The sequence below is a fragment of the Rhopalosiphum maidis genome, chromosome 2, assembly GCF_003676215.2.
Source record: "Rhopalosiphum maidis isolate BTI-1 chromosome 2, ASM367621v3, whole genome shotgun sequence".
Classification (NCBI taxonomy): domain Eukaryota; kingdom Metazoa; phylum Arthropoda; class Insecta; order Hemiptera; family Aphididae; genus Rhopalosiphum; species Rhopalosiphum maidis.
The window spans coordinates 30,210,359-30,232,340 of NC_040878.1; the positions used below are offsets into that span (position 1 = coordinate 30,210,359).

General features: G+C 27.1%; 1 protein-coding gene across 2 annotated transcripts in view; it reads left to right on the plus strand.

The window, feature by feature from the left end:
- LOC113553754 (lachesin-like) overlaps nt 1-21,982 on the plus strand; it is a 137,637-nt gene that overhangs the window by 44,202 nt on the left and 71,453 nt on the right. The window contains exons 2-3 of one of the 2 annotated variants that reach the window (XM_026957256.1): nt 3,070-3,160; nt 15,780-15,951. In XM_026957256.1, the coding sequence (XP_026813057.1) occupies nt 15,819-15,951 (133 nt within the window). In that variant the 5' untranslated portion in view covers nt 3,070-3,160; nt 15,780-15,818. The remainder of the gene's footprint in view (nt 1-3,069; nt 3,161-15,779; nt 15,952-21,982) is intronic. The other variant, XM_026957257.1, reaches the window with a different exon arrangement.

Consider the following 21,982-nt stretch of genomic DNA (forward strand, 5'->3'; position numbering starts at 1 on the left):
AGCGAACCATTATGCTGTTATTAGACCAATTAGTTACTCCTTTAATAATAGGATTAAAAGACCGAGGGGAATTTTGCCTCAGTACGAGGCTCGAAACCACTGAAAGTATAATAATACAAATGGCTCGGGGGTATAAAATAACGAGTGTCAACCAACCATGCTAAGAATACAATTTTGATTGAATCTACTATACTCGCAGTGTTACAAAGAGAATATGTTTAGTTAAAAAAAGAACTTTTTATATGTACTTCTTTATATTTTTTATATAATGTTTACATATTATAAACCACATTCATACAAAGTAAATAAATTAATAAATGAAATAACTGTTGAAACTATATCAAGAAAACGTTGACAATGGAATTTCATTATTTTATACAATATTCTTTTTACTCGAAACTCAGTTGAAATATTCAATATATTAACATAATATTATTACGTAGATCAAACGGATTCATATGATATATAAATGTATAATGTATTATAAATGAAAATGTATTATATGTGAACCATAGTATAAAATTAGTATAAAATAATAAATATATTTGAGTTTGATAAGATAATATATTAATTTTACATGTACATTAATAGTTGAAAAAGTATATTTAAGACGAACTAAAAAAAAAAAAAATAATATTTACCAAGGTGTGTACAACTTGGAAAATGTCGTTCAACAAAAAACACAATCCACGGGATAACTATTAAAAAAAAAAAATTCAATAGAAAGCATAATGACTTTACTGGATTTCTAAATAAACAATACTGATTGTGATTTTGTGTATGAGAGACTTATACGTACGTGATTAACTTTATCAATTGATTGTTAACGGATAAAAGTAAAATTTTACTGAAAGTTAGTTTTTTACTTCTAATGTTTACCGTCCATAAAATTCCCTGTACACATTTAAGTCTGATACTCTTAAAAGTAATTAGGAAAATAGCGTATCGATTTTAGATCCTTTATGTTCTTTAACGGTTATATTTATGTAATTGTGTCTTAAGTTTATTATTTATCATGATCAAATATTTAAATTCCATTTAAAATTATATACATATAAAAAAAAAAATAACAAAAATCAGGAATACTTCGCGATACCAGTTTTTGACAAAATCGTTTTTAATATTTTACATTCAAGCATAGTCAAATATCTAAGCGTTTAAAATGTTGATAAAATATGTAAAAATACAGCAACTGACTTTTTCGTTGTTTTACATTTTAAAGCATAGACTAAAAGTTTAAGTTTGCTTTGAGTATAGTTCAAAAGTATTAAAACTATTTAATTTATAGGTAAATAAAATTTACCTACTATTGACTTGTCAATATATTATTTGAAATATTCTAAAACTGCTTAGGTATATAAAAAAAATGAACTATAAATTCTCGTTAGATAATCCTATATTTTTACCCCCATGGGAAATTTTAACTACTCCCAGGTAAAAAAAAAATGTTTTGGTACTTTGATAATCAGGATTTTGATGATTCATCTGACTTGCTTTCAAAACTCTCAGCACATTATATAGTTTGAAGGGACATTTTCTTATACGTCTAATAGTCTTTTTTATTAAGTTTAATTAGATATGGGTTATGGGTGTAGAATCTATACTTCATAAAGCTGCTTCAAACCTATAATTAAATGAAGTATACTATCATTATAATACTATGATTATAAATATTTTTTTTAATAATGTAATTATATTTCCGTATGCGTTTTGCAACTGAATACAAGTTTTTTTTATTTTATCGTGTCTTTTACTCGATTTATTTTAGTAATTTATACTTTAATTAGCATTAAATAACATTATGCTACTTAAATGGTTTGGAATTTAAGATACTACGCAATTTAAAATATGTATATTTACGTTACAAAAAAAAAAAAAAACAATAATAAATCAGTCAGCTTAATATTATCTTCTACGGAACCCCAAGCAAAAAGTAAGAGATACAGAAAATCGAAAAATCCCGTTATGTTTTTCTGACGACATCCGTCATTCGAAAAACGGAAAACGGAAAACTACCGAGAACTCGACGACGTAATTTTTCGGCCGGATGCTTCTCGCGCTGTCAGCCATCGTTGGCCAGTATAATAATCAGCAGTAATTGTTGTAAGTGTGGGGGTTGACTGACAGTTGAGATGAGAGAACAGCTACTTTTTGCATTAACCCCCCGAACGTAAAGTTCTTATCTTTCTGACGAGTTTTGAAATTGCTACGAAAGGTATTAAAATGAGTAGGTATTAAAAACATAAAAAACAAAATCGTTTTAAGACGAATTGCGAAGATTGAAAGGAGCGGTAGCTCAATGCGATAGAACAACGAGTACGAAACCCTCGGTATCCGAATATCTTTTATTTGTTCATAATTTTCACACTTATAGAAATCACAAAATCACGTAATTTCAAAACAAAACTCGCACAATTTGTCTGGAAAACAGTAAAAGAAATGATTTTTCTCTTTTTGGAAGAAAATACTTATAACTTTTATTATTCTGTTTATAAGTTTTAGATTTCACGTTCATAAAGTTTCGTTAGTATTCAATTGACGAACGACCATATATGTGTCTCTTATAAATATATAGTATATATATATTATACATATGATATATAGTTTATTATATATTTATATGTACAATATACTGCGGAAATACAGTCTTTGAACTGTATTCAATATGAATTTATACTAAAAATCTTCAATTGTTGTTTATAACATTTAGTTTATCTATTTGTTATGGTATAACCAGTAAAATATACAATATAAATATTAAATAAATTTAGCATAAATTAATACAAAATTAGTTAATTCTCGCATATTTTATAATTCATGTAACAATATAATTTATATACATTGATGAATAATAAATATTGTTTTTGAAATTGTCGATGTTTTAACAATCAATAATTGGTTCATACTTCATATAGTTCATGTGTAATATGCACTAAAAATTAAAATTGATAATTTTTTATCTGGATATAAATCTTGTGTTGTTTTTTAATTAGAATATTGGTTTAACATGGTTTTTAGGGGGATTTTCTGATAAACCTTTTTTTAATTAAAAAATGTATAATTTGACAGAGTTCCGGTTTACCGTTTCGATACGTCTCTTCGTCGACAGAAGAACATCAGATTGACATTTTCACAGACCGGGAATTGATTGTTCTCAAAGGTATTTTTGTTTTTACTTTTATTTTATTAAGATAAGTTTCCAATTACTATTGCGTTATCGCATATATACTGAAAGTCTGAAAATGTAATAAATACATTTGATATTGATGATGGATAAATAAATGTTGATTATTTTTTATTCGATGTACATTTAATAAAAACTCGTTTCTTCAATTTGTGCGCCGTTATATTATAAGTGTTTTGTACGTACTAAGTGATTATGGTGATAGTTCTAGAATCCTATTATCATAATAAATTACCTACTTAAGTAAAAATTTGGAAAGGTAATAAATAAGTAACAATTTGTTTACATAGAAATATGTATTGGATTTTAAAAAGTAATTAATCAGTTAAAAAAATTAATCAACCAAATAATTTAAATTAAATTACGAGATTCGAAGATATTATTTAATAAATAATAATAAATAATAAAACTACATCGATGAGAAACTAAATCGTACCAATAATATTATAAAATGAACTTGTGCACGAATGTATGCTGCCTGCTACTGCGATAAGCAGTAACTACAAAAATCAAATTTTCGGGAAATTGGACTTTCGTGTTTTTGTAATTTTTTTAATTAATTGAAAACTTCAAGTACACTTTTTGACTGGAATAGATGAAAATTTATGCTAGGAATTCAAAAACGCTATTATTTTTGTGATTAATAAACTATTGTTGACAATTTTCGCATAATATTACAGTTACTGCGTTTCTCTTTAGCATTACTCACGTTATATTATATATTGGTACATGTATAAAACGCAGTATTATCAATATCATAAGACACTGCTAGTAGAAAATGCAGTAAGCCAGTAACTACAACAATAATCAATTTACACAAATAAAAAAGATACTTCTGAATCATATTAATTTTAATACTTTTAGTTTCGTAATATTATGCCAAGTTATTATTAGATAGACAAAACAAGTTACGACAGTTGCGCGGGAAATGATGATAATAAAGTTGTTGTATTACTAGAAGAAAACGCAGTAAAAACATTTAATATTTTAATCCTAACGGTAAACGCAGTAACTACAATGCACATACTGCTTTTAATTGTAGGAATTGTTAATCACTGTGTTTTACTCTAGGAAAAGTACGATTTTTGTAATCGTATTGTGGTTACGACTTTTTTTAGTTGCGTTTTAAGCCACTAGATGTCAATTTTCGTGTATTTAACCTTAATAAAATTAAACGCAGAATAATCTCATTAACAATATGACATCAAAACCTCATTTTTGATATTTTTGTAGTTACTGCTTTTCGCAGTAGCAGGGCAGTATGTAGTTATGTGCAGTCATCGAGTGAAAAAAAAAATCTGACAGTATCTTTATCAAAAATAATTATAATTCTGTCGTTGATACATGTACTCGTATATTTCTTTAACATTTTTAAAGATTAACGATTATTGCCTACTGAGTCGGAAACTATTTTCATTGATAACACTGCATGCCAAACACCAAACGCGTATTACCTTTTCAAAATCAAAAAAAAAGATAATGATATTTTTCATTAAAAGCTATTAAAATTAATTTCAATACTACAATTTGATGGAGTTTTTTTTTAATGTTATTACAAGAAACTTCACTGAAAATAAAATAAATAATACTTTAGCTTATCAGACTGTTTAAAAATGTAGATTGCGTCAACACAAGTTACATTATGTTTAGTCACACTCTATCGGATTCGGTTATTCGGTTACGTAATTGTTTTTATATTTTATTAATATTATAATGATATCCATCGTTTTTTAATAAATTGTATTTTTCGTTGAAACGATTTGAGTCGCATTCCCGTAATAGGCTGTTGGCATTACCTGTTAGCGTAAATACTCGTGATTGACATTGTTGACAATAAGCTAGAAATCAATTATTTTGATCGAGACATTTTATAATTTATAGTCATCGAATTCGGTTGGGTTACTGTGTGTTTTGCAGCATACATTTATTATTCCAAATCAGCGCGTATAAATATTTCCCGTGTCCATACGATTCGGCGTAAATAGAACGTTTACGCCTGGTTTGCAATAAAACGCGTGTGGCCCTGCGGTTTGGCAGTCCTTATGCAAATGATGATATAATAATAATAATAATAATATTCTGATGGGGTTGGGGGTGGTCACGTGGCGTCCGATACGCGTAATTTATCATCGGACGCACGACCTGAGCATTTGGCAAGGCGAAGCGCAAGGTAGGTATCTGCTTTATACCTACACCGGCGTGTACGGCGCGCACGTTTCATATACCTATCACCTATATGCTCAGTATAATATTATTATTTTAGATAACGAGCGGCGTACCTATCCTTAGCGACGGTGCTAAGTCTCCCGGCGAACCATATTGTTGGTGTGTGTATGCGTGCGCGTGCGCGTGTGTGTGTGCGTGCGTGTGTGTTTGTTTGTGTGATATATCGGTGGCATGACCGGTGACGGTACACCCACACGCGTACACACGGGTGGGCGACCGCACTGACGGAGACGGTCATCCCGCCGTCCGCCGTTTTGTGTGCACATGCCTCAACTGTTTACGACACGCGATTTTAGGGGAAACCTCGTTAAACGTCCTTTCGCGTTATTAATTATTATTATTACTCGGACCAGTAATGTCGTTATTAATTGCTGTACCGGAAGTGAGTGAGCGCGCGACAAGAAGGGTTTCAGTCCCGCTATTGAACATATACATTATTATATACGTAATATATTACACATTGTATAATATGGCACAATTATATACATGTATATGCATAATATAGCCGATATCCATACGAGTATATATGTATCCGACCGCTACGAATTCCTTGGAGAAAGGGAGAAAGGACATTGCATTCTACGCGTGTTTTTTCCGTCCACCTTTAATGACCTGTTGACCAACAGTACTACTAGCAAATATATATATATATATATATATATTAATATTAATATATTATATTTATCATGTTATATCAATTACGATGATAGCAAATTCCAAAAGCGATCGGCTGCAATATGTAAGTATGTTTTATACAAAGCTAAATCGCAGCAAATTGTTTAAATAGCATGCGTAAAATAAAAACATATTATGATAACTAAAGTTATATATTTTTCTATATAAATTGTTTCATTTGACAAGTGTCAACCAATATTTTAGTCTCGCGATAAATTATTTAAAATATTTTATAAGTTATTTTTAAAAACATTTTTTACCTTTTTATCGTGGTTCAAGGGGTTTTTGCATGAACCATAGCTTATGTGTAATGGTATTTAGGATTTCTTGTATCATACATTAATATTATTGTAATATTTTACTTACAAATACGAAAAAAAGATGCCGAACTGTAGAAAAAATTGTTGGCGTACATATTTGATTATATTATAATTTCATTGCATCCATTGCATTAATGAATATCACAGTTTCTCGACTTACACAACACTGCAGCTGCAACACGTGTGTACCCATATACCGTATATTCAACCAGTGAATGCATTAGAAATGAACAATTTAAAAGTCGCCTTTATTATAGGTACATATTACCTAAGGGCATTCAATTACTTCCCATAAAATATTACTTTGAAAAGAATTCGTACAGTTGTCGGGCGATTCGTTTTGTGTGAAAAACACATGTTTCCATTATCGCATTGATCTACCGATCGAAATCGGTAGCAAATAAATAAATAGAATCATATTCTTATTGTGTTTTTTACCCGGTCGCCGAATAACAACGGTTACGGAAATATAATAGCTATTACAATATTATTCATAGTTTATTAAAATCCAAAAGACTTAGTGAAACCCTAACCCGCATTCATGGATATAATTCTCAAGTGTGTGTTTCCTGTTTATTTACTTTTCACCCCTCGGCGGCTTTTACGGCGTCGGTATAGTACACTGGCGAAGTGGGTATTCTCTATTGTGTATGCGTTTAATCAAAACGTCTGCATTTACGTGTTTACCGTTCGGTGCAGACTTGTGTTTTGGATCGTGGACGAATGGGACCCACCAAGAAAAGAAATAAGTCTTTAATGACCGATATCACTTTCTGCGCAGATGGCCATAGATCCTAGATAGACAAAAAATAAACTAGAAAGAGATGAACGAAAAGTCTCAGCGGAAATAAATCTATAACCATAAAATGTTTTCATGTTTAGATTCTCTCGTAATTCGTATTGTGATATAACACGCTTTTTTTTATTATTAGACTAATAATCGCTATATTCACTGCGTTATATAGAAATAATATATTTTTTACGGCACGCGCACGTGAAAAGTATAAATAAAGTTAACAGTTATTACAAGTATACATAAATGGCTTATCAGTGTACTACCTAATTAATATTACAATAAAACATTTACTATCCGCATGTGCGTATTAATATTGTTGTGCTCATATTTTGTACATTAGGTACTATATTGTTAAAAAAGTTAAAACTTACTTACCTTATAGTAGTAGTTACGGCTAAATTACTTTTGGTATCGAGTTTCATACACCCAATTTACTTGCCAATGATTTTTCGTTTAACGACCTCGTAAAAAAAAACTATTACTTACCCCCGTAACAATACTCCGAGTAAACGCATCATTGAATTCAACCCTGTCTATGATTTACCAGAACACCAAGAATTTAAGATCTTAACGTTTTTCTTTTGTACCAGTACCTTCTAAACTTCAACGGTGAAACCAATATTTTATCGATTTATATTTTCACATTAAACTCAATAGTATCATATTTCTAACAACCCGAGAAAGTTGTAAGCACAACAAACACTATTCACATTGGTGTTTAGTTTTAATTTTAGTATTTAGACCATTAAACAAAGTACCTATATCGTATTAAATTAGAAATCTACGAAAGACCCTCAAAAATACACACACACACACACACACACATACACTAAAATTCAAATATAAAAAAAGGCTTATTTTAGATTTTTTTTCCCAATAATTGATGTCGATTTTCCTTTATTTTCAATGAACTGTTTTCAGCTTAATTGTGTACTGTGTTGTCATTTACAAAACGACTAATTAATATTGATATTGTAGGTATACATATACGCTTTATTGTTTTTAAAATTTATTTGTTATTATATCATTAATGATATAAGGTTATTTTATTATTAAGTACTTTAATACATTTTATCGACTACGAATTACTACATAATCTTTTATGAATAAAAATAACATTTTTCCAATTGGTGCTGCCATAATTATTAAATTTTTACAATTTTAAACGTTTAAAGTGGCTAATGAATTTTCTATGAGACCTGACTTCTGTCAGAAAATTAAAGTGAAAACAAATTTAAATGAGTATTTTACCAAGTAATGGTACTAAAGATGTATTTCTAAAAACAGGTGTTCTATTTTCTTTGCTGGTTTTTTAAATTTTCTATTTTTCAATTTGTTTGACAACTACAATGGAATATGAAAAGTTATTTAATTTAAATTATTTTAAAGTGGAATTTTCTTTTTAATTTATAAATCATAAATATTTAGAATAATCTACGTAAACGGTGTCTATTCCTTTATTATTGGAAATTGAAAAAGTGTTTACTGGTGAAATATAAAAACATAATATATTTCTGCAATTTTACATTCTATTATAGTTGCTGCTGTCCAAAAATATCTCTATATCTGTTATTACGGTATTAAATAATAATATTGTATTGTGGATTATTTCTATACAATCGAAATAACATTTTAATATTTTTGTTTTAAAATTAATAAACAATTGATTTGTCCTTGAGGAAAAAAAAAACGTTTTCACGTTGTTTAAAAATGAGCTGATTCATATAACAACCAACAACAAATGTCTGCTGTAAAATAAATGTACTATAGTATAGTAAATGTGCTACCCCTCTGTCACAACTCTACGTGCACGCTCTATATAGTAGACACTGTTTTCGCTTCACATACGGGAGTTCGGACGGGGTCTCGAGTGGGATTTGGCTGTTAAGAGGGGGGAGGTTCTACAGGAAACAAAAAGAAGTCGCTGATAGCTTTTTTTTTTTGCGATCTTATTTACGGACGTCAGTGAAACTTCAAGACTATTCGCCAGAAATGATTCAAAATCGTAGAGCAATTGATTGCCTTCGATACTGTGCCCGAGTCAAATGGGATTTTAAAACCATTCCTCCTACAAGCGCACGATTGATGTTACCATGTACAGTGTACATAGCAAAGTTAAAGATATTAATGGGCGACCGTATTTGGTTGAAAAAAAAACATGATACACAAAGACCTCGATTCCTTACGGTTTTTATTTTCTTATAAAAATCGGTACCGAAAAATATATGTTACGACATAGTTATCTACTAAAATTAAATATATTATGCATTTTTTTTTGTGATTTATATATAGTGGAAATTGAATATATATTTTTTTAAAGGGTAGATAGGTGAGGTGGTACACCTTTAATAATATAATAGTAGCGGCGTGTTCTACACCCGCCGACCTATCACAACCGATTCAAGTTTTCTGTACAATCTTTGTGTGGATGTAGATATAATATATGTATATTATGAACGTCTGTTTGTGTATGTTATGTAATAATATAGTGCAGACATTCCATTAATCTTTAAGAGAGCATAAATAACATCTTCCAGGCCGGAAGTTTAATTCGTGTGTACAGTCGTCTTAGAATTGATATATGTTTTTCCCACTTACAACGGTAGTAATAATTTTCGACACAAAAATATGAAAGAATATGTCACGGGTCGGTATTAACAATTTTGTTCATGCTCTTCGGTTGGTAATTGCTTTTTACGTGCTGTAATTATTATTGGGCTATTCGAAAGTCGACACACAAATCACAGGACGGGTGGGAAGAAAAAAACGAGACACTACAGTTGAAGCTTAAAATTGATTTTTTTTCTCTGCATTTTCTCTCTGCCATTCTCTGTAGCTGTGTAGTACGTCTGTCATCCGCTTCGTTTAGTTTTACAAAAGCTGCACCTGATTTATTTCGACGTGGACCTTATCCTGATAGACTTATTTTTCTCTTGTTCATGTTTATGTCACGAAACTCAATAAAAACACAATGAAAAATTCTCCATAGTGTTTTTTTAAACATCCAATTACAGTAATCCAAATCACAATAAACTTCGAGTAGTATTCTGAGCAGTGAGCAATAACTGCGACGGCATTGTCTCGGCAGTTAACTTCTTAAATTCGTGTGTATAATATGTAAGACTGTATATTAAAAATCGAAATCTTCATAAATACAATATTTTGAGGAATTTTTAAAGGATAAACTATTAAAATAATACTGATGGACAATTAGATTATGCGTAGGTTAAATGGCAAAAGTCTAAATAAATATCTGCTTTAAATCACTACTTTTTGATTGGTTGTATTGATTTGTTGTAATCATTTTTACGGATAATTGAATTAGTGAATAAATAAAAAACTCAAATATTTATAATATGAACACTATGTAGAACATTTTTTTTACAAAAAAAAAAAAAAATACTAAAATTTACCAATCAAAACTATAAGTGGTTATTTTACGAATTGTGTTCTTCATATTTGTTATCGTAATTTTAATTAATTTATTTAATCGATGAATAAAATACAATTTTTAATCGTGTAGATTATAATTATATTATATATATATATAATATAATTATATTGAAACCTTGAGGAATTTATATTTTTTCCTTATTAATGGTTTTTAAATATTTTTATGAATAGAAAAATATACTTTTTTAATTTTGATGATACATATTATAATTAAGATTTTGAGATAAATAGTTATATGGTCTGTAAAATATTACAGCATTCTGTTATAAAAAAAATATCCACATTTATCTATATTCCATATTATTTATAAAATTATTATTAGTGTAATGTTGATAGCATAATATTTTATGATATTATGATTACATAATTACGGTGACATCGTTTATTTTCGGCGTATCACTGAAATATTGTTGATTATAATAACTTTTTAATTGATGTTGAGACAAGTAGTCTTCAAAAAATATGTAGCCTTATAGGTTTTCAACTGTTTGATACTGAATAAACGCATTGTTAAATTAGTGGTTATAAGCAGGCAGGCAAGCCGACGCAACAAGTGTAAACATCGTCAAAAACAGAACGTGCCTTTGCACAATTAGAAATTTCACCTCTTCGGCGATGAGATCATTGTGACGATTTAGGTATAGCAATGATTAATTTACAAATGTTAATTTTCAAAATAATAACGTGATCTAATTCATATTTACAGTATATTTTCTCGGGAAGTTTATGTGTTTTAAAAATAAATTTTCAATAATTTGAATTAATTATTGTTATACAACATAATAAAAAAAATGTATCTATTTTTTTTTATTGTTATCATTTATTTTTTCAATTGTCTTAATTTTTCGTTTAATTATTATATAAAAGAATAATATAATTTTGTCTTAAAAAAGTTTTAATTTACGGGTTTTAATAACACCTAATTAAAAAACACAATATACAATTACCTAGATAATGACTTTTGACTGTCAAGTGATAATATTACAATGAATTTATATATTATAAACTATTGTGAAAACTCAGACGTTTTTATTTTTAATTATCTTCATCGTCATCTACTAGAGGTATCGGAGATTTATATGACTATTTCGTAATTTAAAGAAATAAAAACACAGTTCCTATCTATTTATTCTGCGAATTGACCAGCCACGATCCAATGGTGTTTTATTGGATTCTCAAAAAGAACTAAAAAAAAAAGGTCCACATTATCTACTCAAACAGTTGTATTCCGTGTAAGTGTTGTGGCAAGTCTGATGTGAATCTCCCGTGCAATTAATACTCGTTATACGAACATCAGATAATAAAACGTACAAACAATTTAACAGGTTTACCCGTTTAATCACAATTCACGCAGGGATGTATCGCGACAAAGAGAGTGCAGTAATACAATTTGTAGTACGTACAACCTTAATGGCTTAATTTATTAATTTGACTAGGTGGTGTTGATTTGGTTGAACGACCCAAAATCACTTATAATTTAGTCGAATTTATGCGTAATATCATTTGAGTGAAATTTATAATGTAACGTCCCCTCTTCACCAGTGAAGACACATAGCCCCTATAAATATTTCTAACACATTGTTTAGGTGAGCTTATACGCGCATATCGTTTAATCGAAAGCTATGTCGTTATTGAAAATGTCAAATACATTTTGTTTCCCATTTTTAGATTGACTTAATAATACGGCTATGCTTACTGCTGACGAAATTATAATCGTATCATATGAAAATTGAACATACTAGTTGTTTTTATAAGCTTCGGTCGTAGGAATCAATTACGACAATTGAGCTACTTTTATTGTTTTGTTTTGTTTTTACGATTAATTCTAATTGTCTGTGTCTTACAGTGAGTTTTCCAGTGAAGACACTACATAAAGTAATATTTATTTTTCAAATGCAAGTAAAACATAAAAAAAAATTGTATGTGGGCTAGTGTATCACAATGGTAAATTCTATTTTTGATTCATGCTTTTATAGTTATCGTAGTTATAAATAATAACTGAATCATTTTTTTTTTATAAGACTTAAGTCAAAAATGCAATTAGTTATGTTTAAAACTCGCCAGTCTTAAGAAATAGAGTAGTTTTATGTGTTTGAAGGGGCAAGGGATCAGGGATCGGATTATTGACTGCGCGCAATGCCTTCACCTTAAGAAAGACCTGTTGCTTGTAGGATTAATTCGAATGATTTCCTCTTTTTCATCGTTCAGTTGTTACTAAATATCAATAAAATTACCGAAGAGATTATTTTTATTTATATTAATAAATCAATTAGAAAATTAAACTACGCTATAAGTATAATAATACTAAGTTACTGATAACATAATATTTTAGGCTTTCTAGCTAACTCATTTGTACTCAAATTTTAGTTATTCTATAAAGGAATAAGATACATTTAAATACTTTACTATTAAATAATACTATAATCCCTCAAAATTGCTTAAAATAATTTTTTTTTAAATTTTATAATGAAAATCATTATTACCTTAACTTTAATTATCTTTATTGATTGATTAAATTATTTTAAAATGTAGAGATATGAGTTAAAATTATTTTTTTATAAATCAAAAGAATAACTTTTCGTTGCTTACAACATGTGTAATATTTTTGTGTAATTGATACAACATATAGTTAATTTAAACTTAATTTATGGCACTAATTTTGTATTTGAGTTTGAACTCTTAAATCCAAAAATGTGTTTGAGATATTTAAATTAAAATAAGAAAAATATTTTAATGACATTTATATGACAAGTGTAAAATTATATGATTACGCTTTCTTTAAGAATTAGAATTTATGGGCATGCATTTTTTTCAAAAGTTATTATATTATTTATTGTTTTAACGACTGCTTATATATTTGAAATAAAATAAATGAATTATGTGATTTGTCGCCAAAAAAGTAGTTCAAAGGTATACGATTGTGATATTATAATTTATTAATTTATAGTGTGGCCATGGTTCACGAGGAAACTAACACATTATAATATAGTTGCATTTTTTATATGTCATCAGTAACGTAAAATACTAATCGATGAGTACATAATATAATATAAGTGTTATGTGTAGATATACGAATAGTCGTACGAAGAAACTGGCTCAAAAATAAATCTTTTAATGCATAATGCATCGATAACCGACCAATGACCATGCGTTGCTTATTTATATCTGTGCCCCGTCAATGTAGGAGGGGCGGTCGGCCAATATACCATATATTGTTAGGGGTGGTAGTATAATAATATTATGTTTTATCCGTTGCCAGCTATTGTTATGTAATGATAAACGGTATTTTACCACGAACAAACCGATTTTGTGGCCGCGTGATTTCAGCTAATGAACATAAATATCTATAAACAAAATAAAATCAACTTGTTGTTCTAATGAATAATTACCCTTAATAGGAGATTTTATTACGATTATTTTTAGCCGTTTTATTTAAAAACGTAAACTACAATACAAATTATTACGTTAAATTATTTGCGTCACTCTAATCAATGCACATCGAACTCACAATGGTGATGAAAATAATAAAATACTACATGTCGACGTTTCGTGTAACGTTTGTTAAAAATATTATTTAAAAGTGTTTTCTTAAAATTGGCACAAACAATTTATTATAAAATTGATTGATTTAACGACCGTTTATTATAAAAGTTCATTAAGTTTTTCAATACAGACTTATCGAATGAAAAATGTTCATGCTTTTTAATAAATTAATAACCTCTTAAAAATAGTCATATTTTAAAGTATCGAATAATGTTTTTATTAAGTGTATTAGGGATAGGCAGTAGAAAATATTGTTTGAACGAAATTAAACATAGAAATACGTTATTATACGGTAACTAGTCAGCGTGTATGATATATAGGGTGATTCACCATGGATGTTTCCCACGTTTTTTTTTTTTAATAATAATACATTTATTTAAATTCTAGATTTTCGAAATTTTTAAGTAAGCTTACAGAAATATTTTCAAATAGGTTTTTTTATTTCATTTAATAAGTTGTCATGCAATAATAACATACATTTTATTTTTTTCAAATATGAAACTCTTTTTTGTTTTGAAAATTAATTTTTTTGTTAATATTTATAATATAAATTGAAATTAGAATTAAATTACATTTTGAGTCGTTGTACTTTTGTAATAAGGATAACAGTCCTTAATAATATGTTATTACGATGTAAGGGCTATGAATATTTGAAAATTATTGTAATTATTATATTACTTAAGCATGGCACGTATAATACGTAAGTACTAGACTAAATATGTATATTTAAGTATATAATATTTTATGTAAAACCATTATTAAGGGCTATGACCATTAAATAAAGTTTAATAACTCAGAAACTACTCGTTTGAATTTCGATTAAGATGCTTCAATATGAAAAATATATATTATATATCATATAGTTAACAACTTAAAACAAAAAAGGGTAAATCTCATTTTAAAAAAGAATTTCGTATCACCACAACATAAAACTTAAATTGCAAAAATTGCAAAAAAAATCATAATTTGAATAAATTTATAATTAAATGATAAATGATATATAGCATAGCTGATGAATCACTCATAGACAAACGATAATAATATACCAATCAAATAAAATCCGCCCGTTTCGGCAATAAATATTTATTACCAGTAACGTTTGATTAGATATCATTATGTTATTCAGTTTTCCCGAACAATCAACCTTTTACGTTGCCGTGTTAACTATCCGATTTGTTCCATAAGACGCAATAACATTATAGCGCAATAACAATAGTTAAAATGAGAAAAAAATTTGATTCAATATTCTTATATTGTTTACAGTTTGTTAACTTTTTACGTAAGAGTTGATATTGTATACAAATGTATAAACATTATACATACATTACTATATATATAAATACAATATACCTAATAATTATACTGTTATAGTGTCAATAAAAATTTCAGACATTCCATATATGCATCACTAGACACCTATATATTATGTTTTTAGTTCTTATATTATTATATTTTATTATTATTTGTTTTAATAAGTACTGTAAAATAATACTATAAATAAAAGTGTACCTATTTTGCCCAATTGTATTGCTATAATACTCGAACAATACTTATTTTTAATATTTTTGTTTTTACCTTTTAGGGAAACTCACTTGTCGCACAGGGATGGCGTTTGAAACGAATGAAACAGGCGAGGGTTGCAGTGAAAACAAACGTTGAAATAAATTGTCGTCAAGAATTTCAATCAAAAATGTTTAACAGAAATTTGATTTTCGTTGCGTTGATTTTTTTATACGGCAATCTAGAAGTAAATTGTAAGTAAAGAAAATTGTTTTTATTCAAAGTTATTATTTAGAAACTAAAGTTAAATTGAATTTTGTATTTTCTAAAACGTAATCGTAATATGCTATTTGATTATATTTCGTTATTTTTTAAACGATAATTTCAATTTACTCAATTATAGTTCTGAAATAATTGTAAGGTTATTTTTTGATGTTAAAAAAATGTATTCAATCTTCCTTGTTAAAAAATAAAAACTGACTCTATTTGTGAAAATATGTATAGAACCATTTTATAAATATTAACATAAAGTCAACATTATCTTTTACTACATCTACAAGTTAAAAAAAATAATTTGAGATCTATATTATGTCAACATAGCAGTAATTATGTAGGAATCGTAATAAAATTCAAATCAATTAGTGCTAATAGTTGCATGTATTGCAAATAAATTAAATTTATTTACTATGTTACTTACACCTAAAATATTTTCTACCGTCATTACAATAGTTTCAATTTTTACTCCTAAATAACATTTACACTAATATAATAATTTCTATTACTCTGTTATTCAATTATAAATAGTTATTTAGAATTATTTATTTTTTTTTAAATATTTAATGTTTTAATATTACTAAAAATATTGTTCTTAGCCTCTTAAATAATTTTATTAAGTATACATTTATACAAATAATAGGTTAGGTTAAAAACAATAATAAAAAAAATTGTAACTTTATAATAATAAGTGATTACAAAATAGGTTATAGTACCTAATAAATAGTCAATAAAACAAATTAATGGTAATATAATGGTAAAAAAAAAATATTATTAACATTGTTTAGGTTTATATCTTTAGCCAATATTTGTAGGTACTTAAAATTTGATATTTTTTTTCATTCGGCTTTTCTATTTAAGAATAAATGAAAATTATTTTGTTTCTCTTTTGTAATCATGGATGTGGTTTAAGCTTATTAAATTTACAGTCTCGGTCTGAATTAGTTTTAAGACTTCAACATATGTATATATATATTTAGATGCGGAAACTCAAAATTGCTAATTAAATTTGTTTTGGAAAGATTCGCATGCATGGTTGTGCGCTGAATGCTTGAACTTTTTTCTGTCTATAAATGAGGAAGAAAAATCGAATTCTCTTACTTCGAAATTACAAACTTATGTAGGTACATGTTATTTTAAAATGTTTGGAACCACTTATACATTTATTACCTGTCCATAAGGCGACAACTAACTTTTCGTTTATGATAAAATTTAGTGTACATCGGGAGGAAATTTGTTTAAAAATTCTTGACCTTTTTTACTTCAGGAGTCAACTAATATGCGCCTGAAATTTCACAACTATTATAAAATGTCTAGTATCCTAATCAAAGCGAGATAAAATATTATATTCTGTTGTGTACATTTTTATTGAGATAAGTTTCACCATAATACGATTCGCTTTATAAGTGTTTTCATTGATAGAAAGTTATGTGTATAAAAGTGTATGAAAATAAATATTAAATGGTTTGCAAAAGTATGGATGACTGATTTATCAGCAATTGATATTTTCTTGAACTTTTGTACACTTTAAACTTTTATAGATGTTTGTCGTCTTTATAATATCTGGTTTTAAGTTTCGTGGTCAAAGAGAGTCGATTAAAATGCCATGTAAAAAACTTTTTAATTAGTCAAAAGATCCAGTCATTTTATACATTTTTTATTTTTTCTAGATTTTTTTTTCGTACCTTTTAAAACTTATAAAAAAGGTGTGGCAAGATCGTCGATAAAACAAAAATAAATGAAAACGATTACAATATTTATTATTTATTAACTAAATTAGTAAATAATATGAACATAATAAGTAAATAATAAAACTGTAATTTAGAACATTAATCCATGGCATTAGTTTTAAGTTGGTTTAATATATTTCTCCAAACTAACACTCGCATTAATAATAATGGTTACTGTAGCGTTTCACTGGTGGGTCACGAGATTTTTTTTTTAAGTACATAGATTCTAAGATATTTATGTTATTTACCTACTGTGTATAAACATAAACTATAAAATTATGAAGTACTGTTATCAACTATAGCAGAAAACAAGCACACACTTTGCATACGCTTCATTATAAAAAATACATTTATAAAAATATATTCATTATAAACCTCCAAACATAATAGTATAAAGCAGGGATAGGCAACTGGCTGCCTGCAAACCTTTTTTATCTGTGCTACATTTTCAAATTGCTTTATTAAATTGTATGTTATTATATTTATAAAATCGATACAATATTTATCGTAACACGTAGATATCAATTATCCAAAGTAAGTGATATATGTAATGCTGTAAAAAAATGCAATTTAACCATTTAGTGATTTTAAAAAATTGTCATCAATTGTGATTGACGGTGCAAAATCTTTTTTTTATTTTTGTTTTTATGCTTTCTGGTTCACTAGATTTTTAAAGTTCTAAAAATAAGCCCTCTATTAGTTCTAAGTTGCCCATCTCTAGTATAAAGTTATATAACTAATATACAAATTTTGATTTTTTTAGGACTACTTATTGATCCTTTAAATGTGAAACTATGTAAATCGCGATAGATTTTCAGAGGTAAATTTGAGTCGTGATCCTAAAAATCATCCCAAAACATCATTATTATGTTATCTTCTAAAATGTAACACAACTTATAGTGTTTTATAATTTTATGTGGATAGCACAGGAAATGAGAAACCAAATATTTTACAATGATAATTGATGAATAATGATAGATTTTAGTAACTAGAGTAACTCGTATGGTAATATTTTATCAATGTTATGTAGGCCAATATAGTTATTCATTTATTTTGTTTTTAACTTCAATGATCTATTCATAACGTTTATAATACCACAATATGAATAAAATACATTTTCCTATGTCTAAATTAAAAAAAGCTACTTTAATTATAATTGGTCAGATAATATTTGTTACGTAATATAATATCCATTATATAATGAATAGTTGCTTTTTTTTGCTGCCAACAGTTGTCTTATTATTTAAAAAAAAAATAACCATTCATTATATAATATATCTATTTTTACGTTATTTACTTTCTAAGAAAAAAATACACTCACTAAAATATAAAACAAATTATAGTTCTTCAAAACATACTTAGCATTCGAAGAATAAGCGCTTATTTCCAGCTATACATAATTAAATACATTTTTTAATATTCTAAATTATATACGTTATGCTTTTATTATTTATATATATATATATATCCAAAATACTCAGGTAAAGTTGATAATAGAACAATTTCGTGATAATCCATATTTAAAATTGTACTGTAACAATAATATTGTCTATTAATAGTTGTTTAATAAGTAATTATTTAGAAATTATCTAATAAACTAACAATTTTGTTTTCATCATTGCGTTACAAAACGTTACACCATATGATTTAACTATATTTAATTTTTATTGTAGGTATATTCTGCAATATAGTAGATTGTAGTATGTTCAAAATTATGTTATTTTTAATTTTATTAATTGATATTTGTAAATAGATTTTTTTAAATTAATAGTTTAAATAGTTTCGTATTATTGTTCTTAATTATAAAAAAGACTGTTTTAAGAACTATATAGCCATTTTTATAATTTTACAAATATTAGGGTTGTATGGGTTTCTTATCTTTGAAATAGTATGCTCACTACACTTTGAAGAAAATCAAATTTATGTAACTCAAAAATAGTTTAATTATAAAAACAATAAATAAATATTTATTCGCATAGAAATATAAAAATCTTATTTATTTAATAATACTTTTTGCTATTTCTACGTAGTTAGTTTGTATTATTACATTAACTTATGTGAACTCACATATTTTTATGATTCATAAATAAACCAATAGTACTCGTATGTATTTTTAGCTTCGCCGAATAAAACGTTTATACAATTTAAAGCAATGAATTATTTAATTTAATTTCTATTTTTATTCAGTTCATTGAAATTGTACATTATTAAACTTTGGATTTTATTACCAACATGTTATACCGTTGAAAATATTGAGCGTAAATACGGTAAGACGGTCCTGGTGAAGTCGGGATGATTATTAAAGTCAAGAGTCTTCCCGCATGCATCCAGCCAACTTCTTTGCCAAGTTAATTTCATTTTGAGAATGTGTCCTCTTTCCTAACCCATATCACTTTTGAACAGTATTATATTCAAATCCAATTGCGTCTTTTTCTTATTGTGTTTTTTGTTGTGCTTACCCATTCATCGTGTCGTCATCATAATAACAATTGAGTGTTGGGGGAAATTCGAGGTTGCCACATGTGGTATGGAATTCAAACGAACTTATTTTATATATTATACATTATACATATAATGTATATATATCCGGAGAATGTATTACACGTGTATACTGTATATGTGCACATTTAGAGAAACAGTGAATATAGTAGTAAAAACCACACTTAGTTTTTAGACTGTAAACAAAAAAAAAAATCATCAATAAATTCATAATTATTTGATTTTCAGGAACATTTACACAATGTTTATTTATATACATATTTTAATCATACGTGGTCATGAGTTTATTTTTTATTAATCGTTTATAGTTACAGAATATATTAATAATACATTAGTGCAATAAATTACTAAATACTGACTAAATATTCTCGTCCATAAAAAAATGTACCTAATCAATATTATTATTCTTAGATCATAATTAATTGAAATGAAATATTATATTGTACTATACATAATATTATTTCTATACCATTACATCCAAATTAATTTAGGTTTTAGATTTTAAGCGAGATAAGGAGAATAAATTGATTTTAAAATTATGTGCTATTTATTTATTGTTTTTTTGTAATAATTACATTTTGGAGCAGAGATTTTCTTTAATATTCCACGTTGCTACACAATTTGATAAATTTGGCATTTAATTGGTGAGGAGGTGGTTAAATTATGGTAATTGGCAATTTTCAGAACTTTTTTTAATAATTTAAAAAACTAACAATAAAAATAGGAAAACTAGAATGGTTACGCAACAGCAATTTACGACAAAATCTAATTTGTTTTTTTCAGTCGTGATTTCAAAAAAGATAGTTGTACGGACTTGATTCCCTAAATTTTTTTTAAAAATAAATCTTGTTTTTATTCTATACAATTTCTTTAAGTTATATAATATTTTCAAACACGTCTAATCTCATATTACTCACATATTTATTATGATATTATCAATAATAATATGTTCACGTAATAATAGTAAAATAAAAAATAATCGTATGGTAAATCAATTTGTGCTTTCGAAATTTTGTTGTAGTTATGAACTGCTGATAATTTTCGTGTTGTTATAATCAAGATTGTGAATCACAAACACTAAAAAGGTATTAAACATATATTCATATTTACATTGAAAAACAAGTAAAATATGCTTTATAAAATGAACTTAAAAATTCAAATATATAAAAAAAGGAGGGAAGTAGGTAACTACTCTATTTTACAATAGAACTTAAGTTATTTCACTATTGAATATGTCACTGTAATAATTACAAAAATCAATTATTGAGATGTCACATTTGAATTCAATGATAAATAATTGTAAACAAAAAATTGTTTTCAGTGGTTTGTCAGCCTATTATTACATAATTATAATTGCTGTTAATTATTATAAAAATTTGTTTTACTATTTTCAGTTAATAAACTATAATCAGTTTAAGATTAATCTAAATATTTCAAAAGTTGAATTTTGTATTGTAAAATATAATAGCATACCTACGCATAATACACCTTACAATACACTACGATTTCCTTTACAATTACGAGTCACCTGAACAATGATTTTGAATTACAGCAAAATAACTAACATCGTTATTGCGGTTCCCGCGTTTTTGCACGGTATACCTTCGTATGTATAGGTAATGGTATATACTATTTCAAACTCAAAGCGCGTGGGGGTGCACACCGCCGACATTACATAGATAAATTTATCGAAGTATCAAAGCGGTATAACGTTTATAAGTGCACCGCTCCGAGAGCAACCACCGGGAAATGGTACACAACTATGTAATGACGGGCGCACACC